This window comes from Hyperolius riggenbachi, chromosome 3, assembly GCF_040937935.1.
Source record: "Hyperolius riggenbachi isolate aHypRig1 chromosome 3, aHypRig1.pri, whole genome shotgun sequence".
In the NCBI taxonomy this organism is placed as follows: Eukaryota; Metazoa; Chordata; class Amphibia; order Anura; family Hyperoliidae; genus Hyperolius; species Hyperolius riggenbachi.
Genome location: NC_090648.1, coordinates 8,196,101 through 8,219,445, shown reverse-complemented (window position 1 = coordinate 8,219,445; position 23,345 = coordinate 8,196,101). Strand labels below are relative to the sequence as shown.

Genomic DNA, 23,345 nt, shown 5'->3' with positions numbered 1-23,345 from the left:
CTACATGTAAATGAATGTATCCACGCCCCCAGCTCCTCCAGCGCCTAGGCATTCTGAGTTCCATTCTGCAAGTGCTCATGAAAGCTTCGCCTGGGGAGGAGGAGGCTTTTGCTGAAGCATGCATGAGATTTCAGAAGGTGGCGGAGAGGGGAGGAGGAAGGAGGAGAGGGGAGTGGAGTTTTCACAGGCTGAGGGCTGGAGATGCAGATCAGCTTGCCTGTGTAATGATGTCAAGCAGAACATGTCTGCTCTCATTGTATCATAGGAAGAAATATAAATCATAAACTGTTGAAGCTGTTTGCAGCTAGATTTGCTGTGTAAACCATCTAAACTTTAGATAAGATATATAGACAAGTTGCCATATTTTTTGGACTATAAGACGCTCCGGACTATAAGACACACCAAGGTTTAGAGGACAGGGAAAAAATAATTTACTAAACCTGGTGCGTCTATGGTGCAGGGGCGTCTTATGTGTCTTCCTTGAACCTCCTGTGTCCTCTATTCTACTGTGTCCCCTGGTGTCTCTGTGTTCTCTTTCCTCCTTCCTCTTTTTCTCTGTGTCTTCTACCTCTGTGTCCTCCTCTTCCCCTCATGTCCCTTCTACCCTCCCAGGTCCTCTAGTGTGTTAATACTTGCAGCCTTGCATCTCTATTTGTGTGTCCTCTACCCCTCATGTCCCTTCCCCTCCTCCATTCCCATGTCCACCAGTACTTTTAACAGGGCATCTCAATCCTTGTATTCCCTGGTGTCCACCATGTTTATTGTCACTCATCTGCTGGGCATCTTAATCCCTTTCTTCCCGTGTCCTCTGTGTCCCCCATCCCTTATTTGCTTTCTATTGCCAATATCCTCCTCCTCTGTCCCCGTGTCAGCCAGTGCATGTGATGCATACTTGTAGCTGTTCCATGTCCTTCGTGTTCCACATCTCTTATTTCCTTTGATCTATTCTTTCTATAGCTGGGTGATGTCCTCCGCCGTCCCACGTGTCCGCCAGCGTTTTAAGATACAAACTTTCAGCCACGCAGCTCACTCCATTAAAAAGTCAGAGCACAGCTTTGCCGATCTATAGGCGGGACAACAGCTCCATCTGTGGAGCCAATCGGTGCACTCCCTGCTACTGAGGGAGTGCAGTGATTGGCCCCAGTGATGGGCTGTGCTCCCGTCCCTCGGGACTATCGGGTGCTATTTGATTCAGGGATAAGCAGAAACTACGCCAATGTGAATTTACGCATCGTAGTTTGCATCTACGCATCGTAGTTCGTAGGTGAAGTTTCAATTCTACGCTTACGAATTTACGCATAGCGAAGTACCGCTACGCGTAGCTTACACCCACTATGCGTAGTTAATATGTTTATTGCGTAGCGAACTACGAATGCATTACTCGCGTCTAATTTTCCGAGTACGATTGTATGCTTACAAATTTACACATTGGAAAGGGGAATGTACGCATAGAAGAGTTCCCGGTATAAGCAATTATTGAGGAATTCATGAGTAAATTTTTCGGCATAATGACATAAGCATCCGCATACACTACGCTTCGCACTTTGCGTAATTGCGTATATTAACACGTAGTGTACGAAATGCATACAAAGCGAATATTTGATTTTGAAGCCGTAGTTTGGCAAAGCGTAATTGCGCAAAAATACGTGTAGTTCCAGCGTAGTGAAGTTGGCTGACTACGACCATCCCTGGTTTGATTGGACCAGGAAACTTTAAGCAATGTGATTGGCGGTCTGGGGCAGCGACCCCCCGCCTGATTGGCTCATAGATTGGCAAAGCTGAGCGGCGACTCCTTAATGGAGGGAGCTGTGTGGCTGAAAGTTTGTGTCTAAAACGGTGGCGGACATGGGTATGTAGGAGGAGAAGGACATCGTGATCGGGGGAATAAATGATGGAGGACACGGGGATAGAGGAGAAGGACATCACAATTGGGGAATAAATGATGGAGGACATGGGAACACAGCCCAGCTACAAGTATGTATCACACTGGCGGACACAGGATGGAGGAAGAGGACATCGAGGATAATAGGGAAAGGAGAGATAGGGGACACAGAGGACATGGGTAACACAGGGATGAGATGCAGGGCTAACTCACTGGCAGACACAGGGATTGAGGCGCAGGTCCGAATATGTAGTATTCGGACTATAAGACGCACTTACTTTCCCCCCCACTTTTGGAGGCGAAATAGTCTGAGTCTTATAGTCTGAAAAATACGATACTTGCTATAGTTAGTTTTTCATCTCGGATGTGCTTCAAAGAAATTGTTGCTGCAGAGATGCCCTGAAGATTTCAGAAATTTGCCCTGCCATTAAAGTCAACGGGTCTCGCTGCAAATTATCTGTTCACGACCCACGCAAAAAAAATTGCAGACTGCTGCACAAATTAGAAAAAAATAGATTAAAAATAATCACAAAGCAAGTCAAATGTGATCCCAGTGACTTGAATGAGATGTGAAGCGATGGGAGAGAAGAAAATATATGATGCGTTGGCTCCACTGTGAAAGACAGCTTTTACATAAAATAATTGGCTGGGGATGTATGGATTGATAACGGGAGACGTGCGGGTTCACTTACTCACCACTGCCCTTCAGTTGTTTGATTTCATCTGTAATAGTCTTATCTGGTGGGAGAGAGAGAAAACAACATACGAGATGATTGTGTCATGATGTAAAAAGCCTGACGTGGTCCAGTGTGAGGTCAGGTGTAAGGTTATCAGGCCGTTAGGGGGGCTGACATCAGTTTTGCTGTCTGTCTGAGGAGGTCTTATATGACATATTTTATTCATTTTAAATAATCATGAAAACTATGAAGGATCCAAGAAATACATTGCAAGTCAAATGCAATTCCAACGACCTGGATTAGATGTGCCGCAAACATAAGTTTGGGGAGTGTAAAGCTTAGGTTAGGGCTAGATAGATCATTCCGTTTGGGGATATCTGGGAGAGGAAGTTGCAGTTAGCGTTGTAGTTGGCGATTAGTGATGATCAAAATCTGCTAATTCTGCAAAATTTCACATTTATGGCCACCCATTCATAATTTCACGTAATTTTTGCATAATTCTGTGCCGCCTTTAGCAGTTAAAAGCATATCCCATACAAGCTATTGTCACCACAACTGCTAAGTATGTTATGGAGAAGAGTGGAAACAAGTCAAAGAATTGTTCAAAAATACTTGGAAGTTTTTGAGAAAAAAATGATATTAAAAATGCAAAGGAAAATGTTTTTTAAAATGTAATTTCTCTGAGTTTAAAATCCATTTTCCTTTGTATTTTTACAATCAGTGTTCTCAAAACGTTAAGGTCTTTTTGATATTTTTTTTTTTTTACTTGTTCCCACTCTTCACACCTAGCAATTTTGGTGACCTTGGCATGTATGAGAGCTTTGCTATTAACCGCACAAAATGACACACAATTGCGAAACTATGGTTCCTGATTATGTTCACAAACAAAATTAATTATGATTTTCCCTGAAATGTTACATTAAGATTTTCCATCGAAATTGCAATTTACGATGCAAAATTATGATTATGCAAAATGTGTGCTCATCATCACTATTGGTGATATGGTTGCAGTTTGTGTTTGCCGGCCGCACATAGCTAAACATAAAGCATCAGCTGCCTTCCAACAAGACTTCAGGATTTGTTCTACAATCATTTTTTTTTAATGCAGCGGTGGGAGGAGGAGTGTCTTGCCCCGAAAACATAAGAGTAATACTGAGTAGAAAGTGGGTACTGTTAATGGTTAGTATCAGCAACCACTGACATGGTGTCCGGGGCTAGAGATGTAGAAGCTCACCCCCTCCTCTGTGTGGACAACATATGGTTGCATTCACAGGTAGGTTCCCCAAACCTCCACACACGCTCCTGGAGGAATGTGTGGATGATGCCATGCTAAAACCCTTGACAGGGTAACTAATAGGAGAGGGAGAAATACAGGAGGGACTCCAGGGGCATAAAATCGTGCAAAGGTTACCAAAGATATTAGGTAGAATTTGTTCATGTCCTGGAGGATAACCCATGGATGGGAAATGGAAAACAAAGGAAACATTTATTCGCAATGCATCTTGTGGGTTGCAGCCATCTTCTTCGAGGTGAAAAGGTGTCATACTTTTGGTGGTAAGTAAATTCTACTATCTAATGTACTACATCAGTCCCCTGGGGTTTTCACTTCATTCCATTTCCTTCACTCCTCCAAACATTTGTGACTTACTTCCTGCTTCCTGTTTGAGCTTCGCTAGCTGTGAAGTCAAGTTGAGGACTGCAAGAGAATCAGAGAGAAGAAAATATATGAAGTGTTAGCTCCACTTTGAAACTATGTGAATCTCAGCTTTTTAGTTGGCCTGGCCTACAGGATTATGGGCTGATAAGAGGAAGTTTGCAGGATCATTTAGAGACACTAACCACTGCTCTGCAACAGTTTCATTTCATCCGCAATGTCCTTATCTGGGGAGAGAAAACAACATACGAGATAATTGTGTCATGTAAGAAGAAGAAAAAAGAAGAAATTGAGAGCCCCAATAGTGTATTACTATTATTATTATTTTTATTATTATTAGTCGTTAATTTTAAAATTTATAAGGTTATACTCACAAATATGGGTTGCCAGATGTAGGCAGCCACTAACAGCACTCGCGGGGATATTAGACCTGTCCCCACTCAGGCTAAGATGTCGCTCTCCGTAGTTAGAAAAAGGTGATCATACCCATCCAACAAGTGGATATAAAAATCAAGAAGATAACAGAGGGGCCAAAAAGAATAAAATACTTTAAAACTTCTAAAATGGGGGGTGTAGGATGACTTAGCGCCCCAATAAGGACACAGAAGTATCAGAAGTGCATTAGCTACACCAGAAACTCCAGGCACATTACCTTGCAATAACACAAGGGGCCTGATTCAGAAAGCGGTGCTAACAGTTAGCACCCTGGTGAAAAGCCCTTTATCACGCCTAAACTCAGTTTAGGCATGATAAGTTTAGGTGTGATAAGTTTAGGCATGATAAGTTTAGGTGTGATAAGTTTAGGCATGATAAGTTTAAGCACCAACTGCGTTAGCACCGCAGTGCACAGCTGATCAAAAGTTTTGCGCTAGCAAAGTCTGGTGCACTTCGCATAGAGTTTAATGGCGCTGCTTTGCGTGCGGGACTTTGCACGCTATCTACACTTATCTAAACTTAGCATGCCTAAACTTATCACACCTAAACTTATCACACCTTAACTTATCACGCCTAAACTGGCTTTTCACCAGTGTGGTGCAAAGGTTATCACGCCTAAAGTCTTTTAGGTGTGATAACTGAGTTATCACCGCTTTGTGAATCAGGCCCTATGTGTCAGTAAACGTGTTTAGCGCCTCTGTCATGTAAGAAGCCTGACATGGTCCATTGTGAGGTCAGGTGTGACCTCATCAGGCAGATTAGGCCGATGGACATCGATTTTGGGGTCCATTTGATGAGGTTGTGAATAACATTTTTTTGCACCATATTTTTAGATTGATAGTGATTAGGAAACGTGTTGAATTTCAATTTCAAATTATGTAAGCAATAAAAGATTAACTATATTTTCAATTTATAATTTGTGGCTGGATGCCAGTTTGACATAATCAGTATGTATTATTATTTAGGGAGAAAGCAGAAAATGATGAAAGAAGGTGCTACTTTATATATGAATCTATATGTTCACATCAGAACTACTGCAACCCCCCAGAACCAGATCAGACAACAAATTGGGTATGAGGCGCATTTGATAAATCGGGTGCCCCCATAGTCCCTAGTGCAATTAGTGGCACTTACAGAGTACTTTGGGCCCTGGAGGCACTGGAGTTTGGCTATGGAAAGCTGTGGCATTGGATGCAGTGGTTTGGATGAGCATTGTTTGGCCACAGCACTGGGTTCCAGTAATGGATGCTAGGCTATAGTAGACTATTTCTTTGAACACCTTTTTTATAACTCCACCCCTATTCAAGTTACAAATCAAAAATGGTAGCTTCTAAAGATGGAGCTAGATAAGTTCTTTTGGAAAAAAACAATCACAGGGAAGGGGCCATGTAGCCCAGGAGTGGTTCACATCCCGCTCCCTCCATTCATGCTACCAATTACAGATTTGCCTGGATGGGGACAGACATCTTGGCCACCACATTAAAAGGTCCTTCAGATCCTTCCTTACTTTAACCCATAAGATCCCACCACACTATCATCTACATGATCCATCTATACTATTACCCACAAGATCTCTCCTTACTAACACCCATACGATCGTTCCAATAAAAAAAAAATATGAAAAAAACTTGGTGAAAAAGTCCTGTCAAAATTATTCTTGGCGTTTCCACGTTTGCTGGTGGCTTTAAAAGGCATGTTATTAATAAGGTGAAAATATGATCTAGAAAAGAAATTCAGAATTGCACACGGGCGCTGGCACGCTTACATACCTTTGCTCTTCAAAGGTGATGCTACCACTGGGATGTTTTTATCTGAGGAGAAAACAGGAAATGATGTAAGAAGGTGTTACTTTATGTAATCATAATGTGCCCACTAAAGGTATGCTCATGAGGCCTTGCTGCTGTGTTAGGGGGGTCTTGACCAATGACTCCTTACTGAATAGGTACAGGCTGTAGCCAGGATCAAACTCACATAACCACATTTATCTGGTGACTGTTTTGCTGCACAAAAGTGTAAGTTTTTTATATGGTGTGAAGGAAGAGGAGCCTTTTGGATGATGAGTGTGGCTTTGTGTATGGTGTGTGGGGGAGGGAACTTGTGTATGGAGTGTGGGGGAGGGGCCTTGTGTATGGTGAGTAGGGAAGGAGCCTTGTGTATTGTGTGTGTGTGTGGGGGGGGGGCTTGTGTATGTTGCGTGGGGAGGGGCCTAGTGTATGGTAAGTAGGGGTGGGACCTTGTGTATGATGAGTGGGGAGGGGCCGTGTGTATGGTGGGTGGAGGAGGGGCCTTGTGTATGGTGAGTGGAGAAGGGACCTTGTGTATGATGAGTGGGGAGGAGCCTTGTGTATAATAAGTAGGGGTGGGACCTTGTGTATGATGAGTGGGAATGGGCCTTGTGTATGGTGGGTGGAGGAGGGGCCTTGTGTATGGTGAGTGGAGAAGGGACCTTGTGTATGATGAGTGGGGAGGAGCCTTGTGTATGGGGAATGGGGGAGGGACCTTGTGTATGGTGAGTGGGGAAGGGACCTAGTGTATGGTGAGTGAAGGAGAGGTCTAGTGTATGGTGAGTGGGGAAGGGCCTAGTGCATGGTGAGTGGGGGAGGGGCCTTGTGTATGATGCAATGGTCCATGGTACAGGTAATATGACAATTAATTCATGCTTTAATCTTTTCTGGTCAATCTGAGTTCAAACAGCATTTTCCTAGCTTGAAGTATTACCATAACATTTCATAACCAGGGTTTTCCTGGAGGTACTTAGACAGAAGTGATATGCACAGTAGTAATGAGATCACATTTCACGTTTTCATAATTACAACATAAAATTTGCAACTATGACACAAGATTATAATTCGTAATTATCAGAAAATTTGTAACTTCGTAATTCATAATTTTCATGTCATAATTTTGCGTTAAATTGTAATTTTGTGTTTTTGTTTGTGTTACTTGTAATTTTATGTATAAGTTCTTGTAAAACATGAAAACTGCACAAAATTATGGAAAACAAGACATTGTAATTTTGTGTTTTACACGAAAATTCGTCCCGAAAAGTAATAAAATTAAAACTTTAGTAATTGCATGACTTTCATCACAAAATGAATGGAATTATGGAAAAAATATGTATGGCTGGAATTATTTGAAATTTCACGTCATTTTTTGAGATTATGATTTTTTTCATTACGATCGTAACTGTAATTATGAAATGTACATGAAATTTGGCGAAATTGTAATGAGTTCATTAGGATCATCACTAATGCACAGATCTGGCTTAATGCTAGCAATTTATTGATAGACGTTTCAGATGGATCAATAAATTGCTGATGAATTCCTAATGTATGACATAAGGAATACGACTTTGGATTAAAATCAAGAGTCGATATGCGAGTGACTCTTGGTTCTGCCTAGTGTTGGGCGAACAGTGTTCGCCACTGTTCGGGTTCTGCAGAACATCACCCTGTTCGGGTGATGTTCGAGTTCGGCCGAACACCTGATGGTGTTCGGCCAAACCGTTCGGCCACATGGCCGAACTAAGAGCCCATGGCCAAACGTTCCCCGAACGTTCGGCTAGCGCTGTGATTGGCCGAACGGGTCACGTGGTTCGGTCCCGAACGCGCTCTGATTGGCCGAACAGTTCACGTGGTTCGGGCCCGAACGCGCTCTGATTGGCCGAACGGTCACGTGGTTCGGGTAAATAAATACCCGAACCACGTCATATCTCCGCCATTTGTCTGTGGGTTTAGCTTTGGGTAGGCAGGCAGGGTAGTTCTCTCTCCAGCCAGGCTAGCCAGGGTCCCCCCAGTCATTGTGTGTCGCTGCTGGGAACAGTAGTACACCGCTCGCTCAGCCACACTATATAGCATTGTGTTTACTGCCACTCTGTGTACACCGCTCACCCAGCACACTATATAGCATTGTGTTTACTGCCACTCTGTGTCTGCTGGGAACAGTAGTACACCGCTCGCTCAGCCACACTATATAGCATTGTGTTTACTGCCACTCTGTGTACACGGCTCAGCCAGACTATATAGTATTGTGTTTACTGCCACTCTGTGTACACGGCTCAGCCAGACTATATAGCATTGTTTACTGCCACTCTGTGTACACGGCTCAGCCACACTATATAGCATTGTGTTTACTGCCACTCTGTGTACACCGCTCAGCCAGACTATATAGCATTGTGTTTACTGCCACTCTGTGTACACGGCTCAGCCACACTATATAGCATTGTGTTTACTGCCACTCTGTGTACACCGCTCAGCCAGACTATATAGCATTGTTTACTGCCACTCTGTGTACACGGCTCAGCCACACTATATAGCATTGTGTTTACTGCCACTCTGTGTACACCGTTCAGCCAGACTATATAGCATTGTGTTTACTGCCACTCTGTGTACACGGCTCAGCCACACTATATAGCATTGTGTTTACTGCCACTCTGTGTACACCGCTCAGCCAGACTATAAAGCATTGTGTTTACTGCCACTCTGTGTACACGGCTCAGCCACACTATATAGCATTGTTTACTGCCACTCTGTGTACACGGCTCAGCCACACTATATAGCATTGTGTTTACTGCCACTCTGTGTACACGGCTCAGCCAGACTATATAGCATTGTGTTTACTGCCACTCTGTGTACACGGCTCAGCCAGACTATATAGCATTGTTTACTGCCACTCTGCGTACACGGCTCAGCCACACTATATAGCATTGTGTTTACTGCCACTCTGTGTCTGCTGGGAACAGTAGTACACCGCTCGCTCAGCCACACTATATAGCATTGTGTTTACTGCCACTCTGTGTCTGCTGGGAACAGTAGTACACCGCTCACCCGCCACTGTATAGCATTGTGCTCTGTGTCGCTGCTGGCAATAGTGGTACACCGCTCACCCACCACTGTATAGCATTTCTGTACTGCCACTGTACTTCTGCCAGTCAGCGTGTACTTTAAGGATAAGTGAAATGAGGAAGAAATCCGGTGAAAGAGGGAGGGGCAAGGGAAGAGGTGTTTCCCCTGACGGTTCACGTACAGGCCACAGGGGAGCACCCAAGAAAACCCACTCAATACCGCCCATGTTGTCCAGGACAACAACCCTCACAGATCCAAAAGAACAGGACCAGATAATTACTTGGACGACCTCTCAAGCGTCCAGCAGTGGGTTAAGCAGCACCAGCACATCACGCACGAGGTCCGAGTCCTCAGCCAGTTACAAGGAGCCAGTGGGCACAAAGCTGACACAACCGGCAGCGACACAACGCACACAACTGCCAGATAACCAGTCCGATGAATCACCTCGGGACACAATGGGGTATTCGCAGGAGCTATTCCCAGGCCAACAAACTTCCACCTTTGAAAGGTCAATGGAGGAACAGCCAGAAATGTTGTGCCCGGATTCACAACCATTAACTGTGGGAAATGCACCGGGCACTGAAATACAAGGCGAGTCCGAGGACTTTGAAACCCAAATTCCAGAGCAAGTTGGGCAGGAGGGGTTGCAATTGCAGGAGGTCGGCCGAGAAGCTCTGGAAGACGACGTTGGAGTGAGCTGCGCAGAGGTTGTTCTGGGGAGCTCTACTCCACGGCGGCGGCACCCCACAATGACATATGACGAGTTTGAGGAGATGGAAGAGGAGGGTATGGACAATGTGGACATAGACCCAGATTTTGTTTGTGAACGAGAACATCGCCGTCGTAGCAGCAGCACAGATGAGTCTGTTGAAGAACCCACTGCTGCATGAGTTCGCCTTGTGCCACAAGGTAGGCGGCGCGCAATTTCAGGCACCACAAGCGTGGAAGTTCAAGTGAGAGGCAAAAGAGGCGCAAACAGAAATTGCCAGCAAGGCAGGTGCTCCAAAGTCTGGGCTTTCTTTGAAGACTGCACTGAGGATGGTACCATGGCGATTTGCAAGGTGTGCAAGACCCGCCTGAGCAGGGGGAAAAGTATTAACAACCTCTCCACCACCAGCATGAGCCGCCACATGCTATCCAAACATCCCACTCTGTGGGCAAACGCGGCAGGACAGGGTACCAGCAACACTGCCTCCCTTGGGTTCACCAGACTCACCACCAGACCCGCCTCAGCAGCAGCAGCAGCCCAGCCATTGCGTGGTTCACAACATTCACAAACATCAGACGACGCTGACACTGTCACTTTCCGGACTAGTGCTCTTGAGGTCTCCCAGTGTTCATCAAACACAACAACCAACAGCCCTTCAGTGTGCAGCCCTACGGTTCAGTTGTCTGTCTCAGAGATGTTTGAGCGCAAGAGGAAATTGCCAGCAAATGACCCCCGGGCCGTGGCAGTAACAGCCAGCATAACCAAGCTTCTGGCCTGCGAAATGCTGCCATATCGAGTGGTGGAGACAAACAGCTTCAAGGGCATGATGTCAGTGGCCATCCCACGTTACGTGGTTCCCAGCCGCTACCACTTTGTGCGCTCTGCAGTGCCTGAGTTGCATGAGCACGTGGTCAGCAAAATAACCCGAAGCTTGAAGAATGCCGTTGCCTGCAAGGTTCACCTCACCACTGACACCTGGACGAGTGCGTTCGGCCAGGGTCGATACATCTCCCTTACCGCGCACTGGGTGAACCTTGTGGAGCCTGGCAGCGATTCCTCACCTGCTACGGCGCGGGTGTTGCCCACGCCGCAAACAGCTGCACCGCCGTCCCTCCCACTGGATAACAACAGCAGCACCTACCTCTCTGACTCCTTCTCCTCCAACGCATCTCAAAGCTGTACCTCATCCGGAAACGCTAACCCAGCACCAGCAGCAGTAGGATCGTGGAAGCAGTGCAGCACAGCTGTTGGCATGCGTCAGCAAGCGTTGCTGAAGCTGATCTGCCTTGGGGATAAGCAGCACACAGGGGAGGAAATTTGGAGGGGAATAAAGGAACAGACGGATTTGTGGCTGGCACCGCTGGACCTGAAACCGGGCATGGTTGTGTGTGATAATGGGAGTAATCTCATTCGCGCTTTAAGGTTGGCTAAGCTGACACACATCCCTTGCCTGGCGCACGTGATGAACCTAGTAGTTCAGCGGTTCCTGAGGACATACCCAGGCGTGGCCGATCTTCTGTTGAAGGTGCGTCGAGTGGCCAAACATTGTAGAAATTCCAGTACTGCTTCGGGGGCACTCGCCAAGATGCAGGAGTGCTTCAATCTCCCCCACCATCGCTTGCTGTGTGATGTCCCTACGCGCTGGAATTCTACGCTGCACATGCTAGCCCGCTTTTGCGAGCAGAAGAGTGCAGTGGTCCAGTACATGACGGCGCAGTACCGAGGCGCATCCGGACAGCTGCCAAGCTTCTGTGGATCCGATTGGGCCAACATGTTGGACCTCTGCCAAGTCCTCCAAAATTTTGAGCAATCCACGTTGCTTGTGAGCAGTGACAACTCTTCAGTCAGCATTACCATACCACTGCTGTGTTTACCGAAGAGGTCAATGTTGAAAATCAAGGAAACAGCTGTCATGATGCAACTGGGGGAATCTGAAGGAGAAAACGATCAGCGTGATGGTACCAACATCAGGCCATCCGCATCAGGAAACGCTGGCCCCAGCAGCTATGACGAAGAAGAGGAGGAGGAACAGCTGGAGTTGGAGCAGGAATTTCCTGCCACCACTGACGAGGGCCAGAGCGGTGCACGTTGGACTTCCACAATTCAGCGCGAATGGTCAGCAGAAGCAGACCAGGAAGAAGGTGACGACTATGATGCATCACAACAACTATCACAACGCTCACAAGAGGATGATGAGGATTCTGGTAGGACTCTGGCACACATGGCTCAATTCATGCTAGACTGCATTGAACGCGACCCACACATTGTGCGCATTCTGGACAACACCAATTACTGGGTTTATACCCTTCTGGATCCACGGTACAAACACAATGGGCTAGATTCACAAAGCGGTGCTAACTGTTAGCACGCCTGTGAAAACCCCCTTAGCACGTCTAAACAAGCTTTTCGCGCATAAAACTTTACGCGCGCAAAACTTTATGCGCGTAAAACTTTGCGCGCGTACTGCACAGAGCGCAGGGCGCTCCGCGCGAAGTGCCCATTAAAGCCTATGGGACTTAGCGCGCGTAAAACTTTGCGTGCGTAAAACTTTGTGCGCGCAAAGTTAGCGCATGATCTGATTGAGAAATCCGGTGCTAACCTACTTAGCACCCTGGTTAGCGCGTCTAAAGACTTTAGACGTGCTAAGTAGGTTAGCACCGCTTTGTGAATCAAGCCCAATGTTCCAAAACTGCTTGAAGAAAGAGTCAGACAGGTCAAAATGGAAGAATACCAGCAGGCCCTTGTGGAGACTTTAGAGAGGAGATTGACATCCTCCCCCTCCTCTAGCCAGTTGTACGCCAACAGACTGACTTCCGCAAACCCAGGACGACCAGGAGGGCAGCAAACAACACAAGCCGCAGCTAGTGCCCAAAAGGGAATGGTATCGGCAGTGTCCTTGGAGTGGGAACATTTTCTGACACCCATGCAGCAGCAGCCCACTGAACAGCAAGCGTGCAGATCCACCTCCAACACCGATCGCCTGGAGAAGATGGTCAAGGACTACATGTCAGATGGCGTAGCTGTGTCTAACAATCCATCTGCACCCTTCAAGTATTGGGTATCGAAGCTAGACACCTGGCACGAACTGGCAATGTACGCAATAGAGGTGCTGGCTTGCCCGGCAGCCAGCGTTATGTCGGAACGCTGTTTCAGTGCTGCCGGAGGCATCGTCACAGATCGGCGTATCCGCCTCTCCACAGAAAATGCAGACCGTCTGACTCGAATTAAAATGAATCAATCCTGGATTGGAAACGACTACGCAACACTCCAGGACCTCAACCAAGTAACATGACCAATGAACATCTGGGATGGTTTAGCGTTTCCGGTCCCTGTTTATTGAACCTCTCATCTGTATTACATTTATGACTGCATGGCGGCAAAAAGCATTGCTGCTATATCCGCACGCTTTTTGTCCTCATGCAAGGCCTGTGTTGTTGTGTCTCAAAAAGCATGGCCTTCTCCTCCTGCGCCTGCTCCTGTTCCATCACGTGTGCTGCTGCTGCTGGGTTAGCGTTGCCGGTCCCTGTTTATGAAACCTCTCCTCATCTTTATTACATTTATGACTGCATGGCGGTAAAAAGCATGCTATCCGCACGCTTCTTGTCCTCATGCAAGGCCTGGGTTGTTGTGTCTCAAAAAGCGTGGCCTTCTCCTCCTGCGCCTCCTCCTGTTCCATCACGTGTGCTGCTGCTGCTGCTGGGTTAGCGTTGCCGGTCCCTGTTTATTGAACCTCTCATCTGTATTACACTTATGACTGCATGGCGGCAAAAAGCATTGCTATATCCACACGCTTTTTGTCCTCATGCAAGGCCTGGGTTGTTGTGTCTCAAAAAGCGTGGCCTTCTCCTCCTGCGCCTCCTCCTGTTCCATCACGTGTGCTGCTGCTGCTGCTGGGTTAGCGTTGCCAGTCCCTGTTTATGGAACCTCTCCTCATCTTTATTACATTTATGACTGCATGGCGGTAAAAAGCATGCTATCCGCACGCTTCTTGTCCTCATGCAAGGCCTGGGTTGTTGTGTCTCAAAAAGCGTGGCCTTCTCCTCCTGCGCCTCCTCCTGTTCCATCACGTGTGCTGCTGCTGCTGCTGGGTTAGCGTTGCCGGTCCCTGTTTATTGAACCTCTCATCTGTATTACACTTATGACTGCATGGCGGCAAAAAGCATTGCTATATCCGCACGCTTTTTGTCCTCATGCAAAGCCTGGGTTGTTGTGTCTCAAAAAGCGTGGCCTTCTCCTCCTGCGCCTCCTCCTGTTCCATCACGTGTGCTGCTGCTGCTGCTGGGTTAGCGTTGCCGGTCCCTGTTTATGGAACCTCTCCTCATCTTTATTACATTTATGACTGCATGGCGGTAAAAAGCATGCTATCCGCACGCTTCTTGTCCTCATGCAAGGCCTGGGTTGTTGTGTCTCAAAAAGCGTGGCCTTCTCCTCCTGCGCCTCCTCCTGTTCCATCACGTGTGCTGCTGCTGCTGCTGGGTTAGCGTTGCCGGTCCCTGTTTATTGAACCTCTCATCTGTATTACACTTATGACTGCATGGCGGCAAAAAGCATTGCTATATCCGCACGCTTTTTGTCCTCATGCAAGGCCTGGGTTGCTGTGTCTCAAAAAGCGTGGCCTTCTCCTCCTGCGCCTCCTCCTGTTCCATCACGTGTGCTGCTGCTGCTGCTTGGTTAGCGTTGCCGGTCCCTGTTTATGGAACCTCTCATCTTTATTACATTTATGATTGCATGGCGGTAAAAAGCATGCTATCCGCACGCTTCTTGTCCTCATGCAAGGCCTGGGTTGTTGTGTCTCAAAAAGCGTGGCCTTCTCCTCCTGCGCCTCCTCCTGTTCCATCACGTCTGCTGCTGCTGGGTTAGCGTTGCCGCGTGGTCCCTGTTTATTGAACCTCTTATCTTTATTACATTTATGACTGCATGGCGGTACAAAGCATGCTATCCGCACGCTTCTTGTCCTCATGCAAGGCCTGGGTTGTTGTGTCTCAAAAAGCGTGGCCTTCTCCTCCTGCGCCTCCTCCTGTTCCATCACGTGTGCTGCTGCTGGGTTAGCGTTGCCGGTCCCTGTTTATTTAACCTCTCATCTGTATTACATTTATGACTGCATGGCGACAAAAAGCATGTTACCTGTGCAAAGAAACATGACATTTTCCGCATTTAAAAGACAGTTTTTCCTTTGAAACTTTACAATCAATTTTCTCAAAAACTATAAGCTCTTTTTCAAATATTTTTTTTTCCTCTTGTACCCACTCCCAAGGTGCACATACCCTGCTAATTTGGGCTATGTAGCATGTAAGGAAGCTTTACAAAGCACGAAAGTTCGGGTCCCCATTGACTTCCATTATGTTCGGAGTTCGGCGCGAACACCCGAACATTGCGGCGATGTTCGGCGAACGTTCGCGAACCCGAACATCTAGGTGTTCGCCCAACACTAGTTCTGCCATGACAAGTATTTTTGCCACTTCAGGAAGTAATGATGATAAGTGTATGTAATGAAGGTCAGTGCTTTGCACCAGTGGAGTACCTAGGGCATTTGACACCCGGTGAAAAGTCATTCACACAGATCCTTCTGATGAAGTGGCTGTTCTAGACACGCTATGCATTAAAGGATACCCGAACTGACATGTGACATGATGAGATAGCCATGGGTATGTACAGTGCCTAGCACACAAATAACTATGCTGTGTTCCTTTTTTTCTTCCTCTGTCTGAAAGTTAAATATCAGGTATGTAAGTGGCTGGCTCAGTCCTGACTCAGACAGGAAGTGACTACAGTGTGACCCTCACTGATAAGAAAATCCCCTTTTTATTTCTTTCTTGCTCTCGGAAGCCATTTTCTGCTAGGAAAGTGTTTTTTAGTTGGAATTTCTTATAGTGAGGGTCACACTGCAGTCACTTCCTGTCTGAGTCAGGACTGAGTCAGCCACTTACATACCTGATATTTAACTCTTTCAGGCAGAGAAAGAAAAAAAAGGAACACAGCATAGCTATTTGTATGCTAGGCACTGTACATACCCATGTCTATCTCATCATGTCACATGTCACCTCGGGTATCCTTTAAGGAACTATCATTGCATGGACTCCTCTCCAGCACTCATTTTCTCTTATGGGTTTGTATGGTCATCCAGCAGGTATATCCTATCCTAGTAATTGCACTGCCATTGCATTGGGGCTCATTCACTTGTATTCCTATTATATGACTATTATTGCACTTTACTACTATTTATTATTTAATAACTGATGGTTGTTGCTCTCATCTAGCACTCTTGTGTACACTATAATTATTGCATGCTGTATGTTTCCTGTATGACCCGGGTCATACTCCTGCATGGACTATTGCAGGCCCTGCTGGAGAGGTCTTGTCCTTGCTGTACCTGTATTATCCCCTGTGGTTGAATGACATGGGCCATTCAGTCTTTGATATTATTTTAATTGTTTTTAAAGTTGAATGACACCTTTTTTTGGCTATCAAATAAACTTTTGTAACTTTTTGAATATAATTGCATGGAATCGGTTCTTTGTTCTTCTAATCAAGGAATAATGATATGACAGTGGTGCTTTTTACAGGGAAATTTCTTTCTTCAGTTCAGGGCATTTGACACCTGGTGCTGCGAATTATAAGACCCCCCCCCCCCCCCCCCCAAAAAAAAGGAGCGAATACGGCATACTAGGTATGGGTGCCACCAGTATAGGTAATATAGTTGCCCCAGTAAAGGTAGCATAGTTGCCCCCAGTGTAGGTAGTATAGTTGCCCCCAGTATAGCTAGTATAGTTGCCCCCAGTATAGCTAGTATAGTAGTTGCCCCCAGTATAGCTACAATAGTTGCCCTCAGTGTAGGTAGTATGGCTGCCCCCAGTATAGCTAGTATAGTTGCCCCAGTGTAGCTAGTACAGTTGCCCCCAGTGTAGGTAGTATAGTTGCACCCAGTGAAGGTAGTACAGTTGCCCCCAGTCTAGGTAGTATAGTTACCCCAGTGTAGCTAGTACAGTTGCCCCCAGTGTAGGTAGTATAGTTGCCCCCAGTGTAGGTAGTATAGTTGCCCCCAGTGTAGGTAGTATAGTTGCCCCCAGTGTAGGTAGTTTAGTTCCCTCTAGTGTAGGTAGTATAGTTGCCCCCCTAGTGTATGTAGTACAGTTGCCCCCCTAGTGTATGTAGTACAGTTGCCCCCAGTGTAGGTAGTTTAGTTGCCCCCAGTGTAGGTAGTTTAGTTGCCCCCAGTGTAGGTAGTTTAGTTGCCCCCAGTGTAGGTAGTACAGTTGCCCCCAGTGTAGGTAGTATAGTTGCCCCCAGTGTAGGTAGTTTCTTTGCCCAACGAGGGGAAAGCAGCGCTCGAAGGAGGTGCAGTGGGGACAGCAGTGGTGAGGGGGGCAGGACCCCCTCCCTCACCTGGGTCCCCTCCTTCTGCCTCTCTCTCCATCCATATAGTAACGGCAAGCAGGCGGGGCAAGCGGCGGGCAGATAATTACTCACCTGACTCCTGCCATGTTTCAAGCACTGGAGTGCAGCGTCACATTGTCACAACTCTCCAACTTCAATACCGCCCACTGTGCTTCCACTAATCAGGAAGCACAGTTATCGGCATTGAAGGCAGAGAGTTGTGACGACTGACGCTGCACAAGTCAGATGAGTAATTATCCGCACGCTGCCTGCTTGCTGTTACTACAGTGGGTTGCAAAAGTATTCGGCCCCCTTGAAGTTTTCCCCATTTTGTCACATTACTGCCACAAACATGCATCAATTTTATTGGAATTCCACATGAAAGACCAATACAAAGTGGTGTACATGTGAGAAGTGGATCGAAAATCATACATCATTCCAAACATTTTTTTACAAATGTATAACTGCAAAGTGGGGTGTGCGTAATTATTCGGCCCCCTGAGTCAATACTTTGTAGAACCACCTTTTGCTGCAATTACAGCTGCCAGTCTTTTAGGGTATGTCTCTACCAGCTTTGCACATCTAGAGACTGAAATCCTTGCCCATTCTTCTTTGCAAAACAGCTCCAGCTCAGTCAGATTAGATGGACAGCGTTTGTGAACAGCAGTTTTCAGATCTTGCCACAGATTCTCGATTGGATTTAGATCTGGACTTTGACTGGGCCATTCTAACACATAGATATGTTTTGTTTTAAACCATTCCATTGTTGCCCTGGCTTTATGTTTAGGGTCATTGTCCTGCTGAAAGGTGAACCTCCGCCCCAGTCTCAAGTCTTTTGCAGTCTCCAAGAGGTTTTCTTCCAAGTTTTCCCTGTATTTGGCTCCATCCATCTTCCCATCAACTCTGACCAGCTTCCCTGTCCCTGCTGAAGAGAAGCACCCCCAGAGCATGATGCTGCCACCACCATATTTGACAGTGGGGATGGTGTGTTCAGAGTGATGTGCAGTGTTAGTTTTCTGCCACACATAGCGTTTTACATTTTGGCCAAAAAGTTCCATTTTGGTCTCATCTGACCAGAGCACCTTCTTCCACATGGTTGCTGTGTCCCCCACATGGCTTGTGGCAAACTGAAAATGGGACTTCTTATGCTTTCTGTTAACAATGCCTTTCTTCTTGCCATTCTTCCATAAAGGCCAACTTTGTACAGTGCATGACTAATAGTTGTCCTATGGACAGATTCCCCCACCTGAGCTGTAGATCTCAGCAGCTCGTCCAGAGTCACTATTGGCCTCTTGACTGCATTTCTGATCAGCGCTCTCCTTGTTCGGCCTGTGAGTTTAGGTGGATGGTCTTGTCTTTGTAGGTTTACAGTTGTGCCATACTCCTTCCATTTCTGAATGATCGCTTGAACAGTGCTCCTTGGGATGTTCAAGGCTTTGGAAATCTTTTTGTAACCTAAGCCTGCTTTAAATTTCTCAATAACTTGATCCCTGACCTGTCTTGGACCTGTCTTGTGTGTTCTTTGGACTTCACGGTGTTGTTGCTCCCTATATTCTCTTAGACAACCTCTGAGGCCCTCACAGAGCAGCTGTATTTGTACTGACATTAGATTACACACAGGTGCACTCTATTTAGTCATTAGCACTCATCAGGCAATGTCTATAGGCAACTGACTGCACTCAGATCAAAGTAGCCAAATAATTATGCACACACCACTTTGCAGTTATTAATTTGTAAAAAATATTTGGAATCATGTATGATTTTCGTTCCACTTCTCATGTGTACACCACTTTGTATTAGTCTTTCATGTGGAATTCCAATAAAATTGATTCATGTTTGTGGCAGTAATATGACAAAATGTGGAAAACTTCAAGGGGGCCGAATACTTTTGCAACCCACTGTATATGGAGAAGAAGAGAGGCAGAAGTAGTGTTGGGCGAACATCTAGATGTTCGGGTTCGGGCCGAACAGGCCGAACATGGCCGCGATGTTCGGGTGTTCGACCCGAACTCCGAACATAATGTAAGTCAATGGGGACCCGAACTTTTGTGCTTTGTAAAGCCTCCTTACATGCTACATACCCCAAATTTACAGGGTATGTGCACCTTGGGAGTGGGTACAAGAGGAAAAAAAAAATTAGCAAAAAGAGCTTATAGTTTTTGAGAAAATCGATTTTAAAGTTTCAAAGGGAAAACTGTCTTTTAAATGCGGGAAATGTCTGTTTTCTTTGCACAGGTAACATGCTTTTTGTCGGCATGCAGTCATAAATGTAATACATATAAGAGGTTCCAGGAAAAGGGACCGGTAACGCTAACCCAGCAGCAGCACACGTGATGGAACAGGAGGAGGGTGGCGCAGGAGGAGAAGGCCACGCTTTGTGAGACACAACAACCCAGGCCTTGCATGAGGACAAGAAGCGTGCGGATAGCATGCTTTGTACCGCCATGCAGTCATAAATGTAATAAAGATAAGTGGTTCAATAAACAGGGACCACGCGGCAACGCTAACCCAGCAGCAGCAGACGTGATGGAACAGGAGGAGGCGCAGGAGGAGAAGGCCACGCTTTGTGAGACACAACAACCCAGGCCTTGCATGAGGACAAGATGCGTGCGGATAGCATGCTTTGTACCGCCATGCAGTCATAAATGTAATAAAGATAAGTGGTTCAATAAACAGGGACCACGCGGCAACGCTAACCCAGCAGCAGCAGACGTGATGGAACAGGAGGAGGCGCAGGAGGAGAAGGCCACGCTTTGTGAGACACAACAACCCAGGCCTTGCATGAGGACAAGAAGCGCGCGGATAGCATGCTTTGTACCGCCATGCAGTCATAAATGTAATAAAGATAAGAGGTTCCATAAACAGGGACCGGCAACGCTAACCCAGCAGCAGCAGCAGCACACGTGATGGAACAGGAGCAGGCGCAGGAGGAGAAGGCCATGCTTTTTGAGACACAACAACCCAGGCCTTGCATGAGGACAAAAAGCGTGCGGATATAGCAGCAATGCTTTTTGCCGCCATGCAGTCATAAATGTAATACAGATGAGAGGTTCAATAAACAGGGACCGGAAACGCTACACCATCCCAGATGTTCATTGGTCATGTTACTTGGTTGGGGTCCTGGAGTGTTGCGTAGTCATTTCCAATCCAGGATTGATTCATTTTAATTTGAGTCAGACGGTCTGCATTTTCTGTGGAGAGGCGGATACGCCGATCTGTGACGATGCCTCCGGCAGCACTGAAACAGCGTTCCGACATAACGCTGGCTGCCGGGCAAGCCAGCACCTCTATTGCGTACATTGCCAGTTCGTGCCAGGTGTCTAGCTTCGATACCCAATAGTTGAAGGGTGCGGATGGATTGTTCGACACAGCTACGTCATCTGACATGTAGTCCTTGACCATCTTCTCCAGGCGATCGGTGTTGGAGGTGGATCTGCACGCTTGCTGTTCAGTGGGCTGCTGCTGCATGGGTGTCAGAAAATTTTCCCACTCCAAGGACACTGCCGATACCATTCCCTTTTGGGCACTAGCTGCGGCTTGCGTTGTTTGCTGCTCTCCTGGTCGTCCTGGGTTTGCGGAAGTCAGTCTGTCGGCGTACAACTGGCTAGAGGAGGGGGAGGATGTCAATCTCCTCTCTAAAGTCTCCACAAGGGCCTGCTGGTATTCTTCCATTTTGACCTGTCTGACTCTTTCTTCAAGCAGTTTTGGAACATTGTGTTTGTACCGTGGATCCAGAAGGGTATAAACCCAGTAATTGGTGTTGTCCAGAATGCGCACAATGCGTGGGTCGCGTTCAATGCAGTCTAGCATGAATTGAGCCATGTGTGCCAGAGTCCTACCAGAATCCTCATCATCCTCTTGTGAGCGTTGTGATAGTTGTTGTGATGCATCATAGTCGTCACCTTCCTCCTGGTCTGCTTCTGCTGACCATTCGCGCTGAATTGTGGAAGTCCAACGTGCACCGCTCTGGCCCTCGTCAGTGGTGGCAGGAAATTCCTGCTCCAACTCCAGCTGTTCCTCCTCCTCTTCTTCGTCATAGCTGCTGGGGCCAGCGTTCCCTGAGGCGGATGGCCTGATGTTGGTACCATCACGCTGATCGTTTTCTCCTTCAGATTCCCCCAGTTGCATCATGACAGCTGTTTCCTTGATTTTCAACATTGACCTCTTCAGTAAACACAGCAGTGGTATGGTAATGCTGACTGAAGAGTTGTCACTGCTCACAAGCAACGTGGATTGCTCAAAATTTTGGAGGACTTGGCAGAGGTCCAACATGTTGGCCCAATCGGATCCACAGAAGCTTGGCAGCTGTCCGGATGCGCCTCGGTACTGCGCCGTCATGTACTGGACCACTGCACTCTTCTGCTCACAAAAGCGTGCTAGCATGTGCAGCGTAGAATTCCAGCGCGTAGGGACATCACACAGCAAGCGATGGTGGGGGAGATTGAAGCGCTCCTGCATCTTGGCGAGTGCCCCCGAAGCAGTACTGGAATTTCTACAATGTTTGGCCACTCGACGCACCTTCAACAGAAGATCGGCCACGCCTGGGTATGTCCTCAGGAACCGCTGAACTACTAGGTTCATCACGTGCGCCAGGCAAGGGATGTGTGTCAGCTTAGCCAACCTTAAAGCGCGAATGAGATTACTCCCATTATCACACACAACCATGCCCGGTTTCAGGTCCAGCGGTGCCAGCCACAAATCCGTCTGTTCCTTTATTCCCTTCCAAATTTCCTCCCCTGTGTGCTGCTTATCCCCAAGGCAGATCAGCTTCAGCAACGCTTGCTGACGCATGCCAACAGCTGTGCTGCACTGCTTCCACGATCCTACTGCTACTGGGTTAGCGTTTCCGGATGAGGTACAGCTTTGAGATGCGTTGGAGGAGAAGGAGTCAGAGAGGTAGGTGCTGCTGTTGTTATCCAGTGGGAGGGACGGCGGTGCAGCTGTTTGCGGCGTGGGCAACACCCGCGCCGTAGCAGGTGAGGAATCGCTGCCAGGCTCCACAAGGTTCACCCAGTGCGCGGTAAGGGAGATGTATCGACCCTGTCCGAACGCACTCGTCCAAGTGTCAGTGGTGAGGTGAACCTTGCAGGCAACGGCATTCTTCAAGCTTCGGGTTATTTTGCTGACCACGTGCTCATGCAACTCAGGCACTGCAGAGCGCGCAAAGTGGTAGCGGCTGGGACCCACGTAACGTGGGATGGCCACTGACATCATGCCCTTGAAGCTGTTTGTCTCCACCACTCGATATGGCAGCATTTCGCAGGCCAGAAGCTTGGCTATGCTGGCTGTTACTGCTACGGCCCGGGGGTCATTTGCTGGCAATTTCCTCTTGCGCTCAAACATCTCCGACACAGACAACTGAACCGTAGCGCTGCACACGGAAGGGCTGTTGGTTGTTGTGTTTGATGAACACTGGGAGACCTCAAGAGCACTACTCCGGAAAGTGACAGTGTCAGCGTCGTCTGATGTTTGTGAATGTTGTGAACCACGCAATGGCTGGGCTACTGCTGCTGCTGAGGCGGGTCTGGTGGTGAGTCTGGTGAACCCAAGGGAGGCAGTGTTGCTGGTACCCTGTCCTGCCGCATTTGCCCACAGAGTGGGATGTTTGGATAGCATGTGGCGGCTCATGCTGGTGGTGGAGAGGTTGTTAATACTTTTCCCCCTGCTCAGGCGGGTCTTGCACACCTTGCAAATCGCCATGGTAACATCCTCAGTGCAGTCTTCAAAGAAAGCCCAGACTTTGGAGCACCTGCCTCCTTGCTGGCGATTT

At 47.3% G+C, this 23,345-nt stretch overlaps 1 protein-coding gene across 1 annotated transcript in view; it reads right to left on the bottom strand.

Moving 5' to 3' along the window:
- LOC137561142 (C-type lectin domain family 10 member A-like) overlaps nt 1–23,345 on the bottom strand; it is a 102,104-nt gene that overhangs the window by 66,924 nt on the left and 11,835 nt on the right. The window contains exons 6-9 of the mRNA XM_068272404.1: nt 6,418–6,459; nt 4,399–4,440; nt 4,208–4,255; nt 2,579–2,620 (exon numbers count right to left, since the gene is read on the bottom strand). Of these exons, the coding sequence (XP_068128505.1) occupies nt 2,579–2,620; nt 4,208–4,255; nt 4,399–4,440; nt 6,418–6,459 (174 nt within the window). The remainder of the gene's footprint in view (nt 1–2,578; nt 2,621–4,207; nt 4,256–4,398; nt 4,441–6,417; nt 6,460–23,345) is intronic.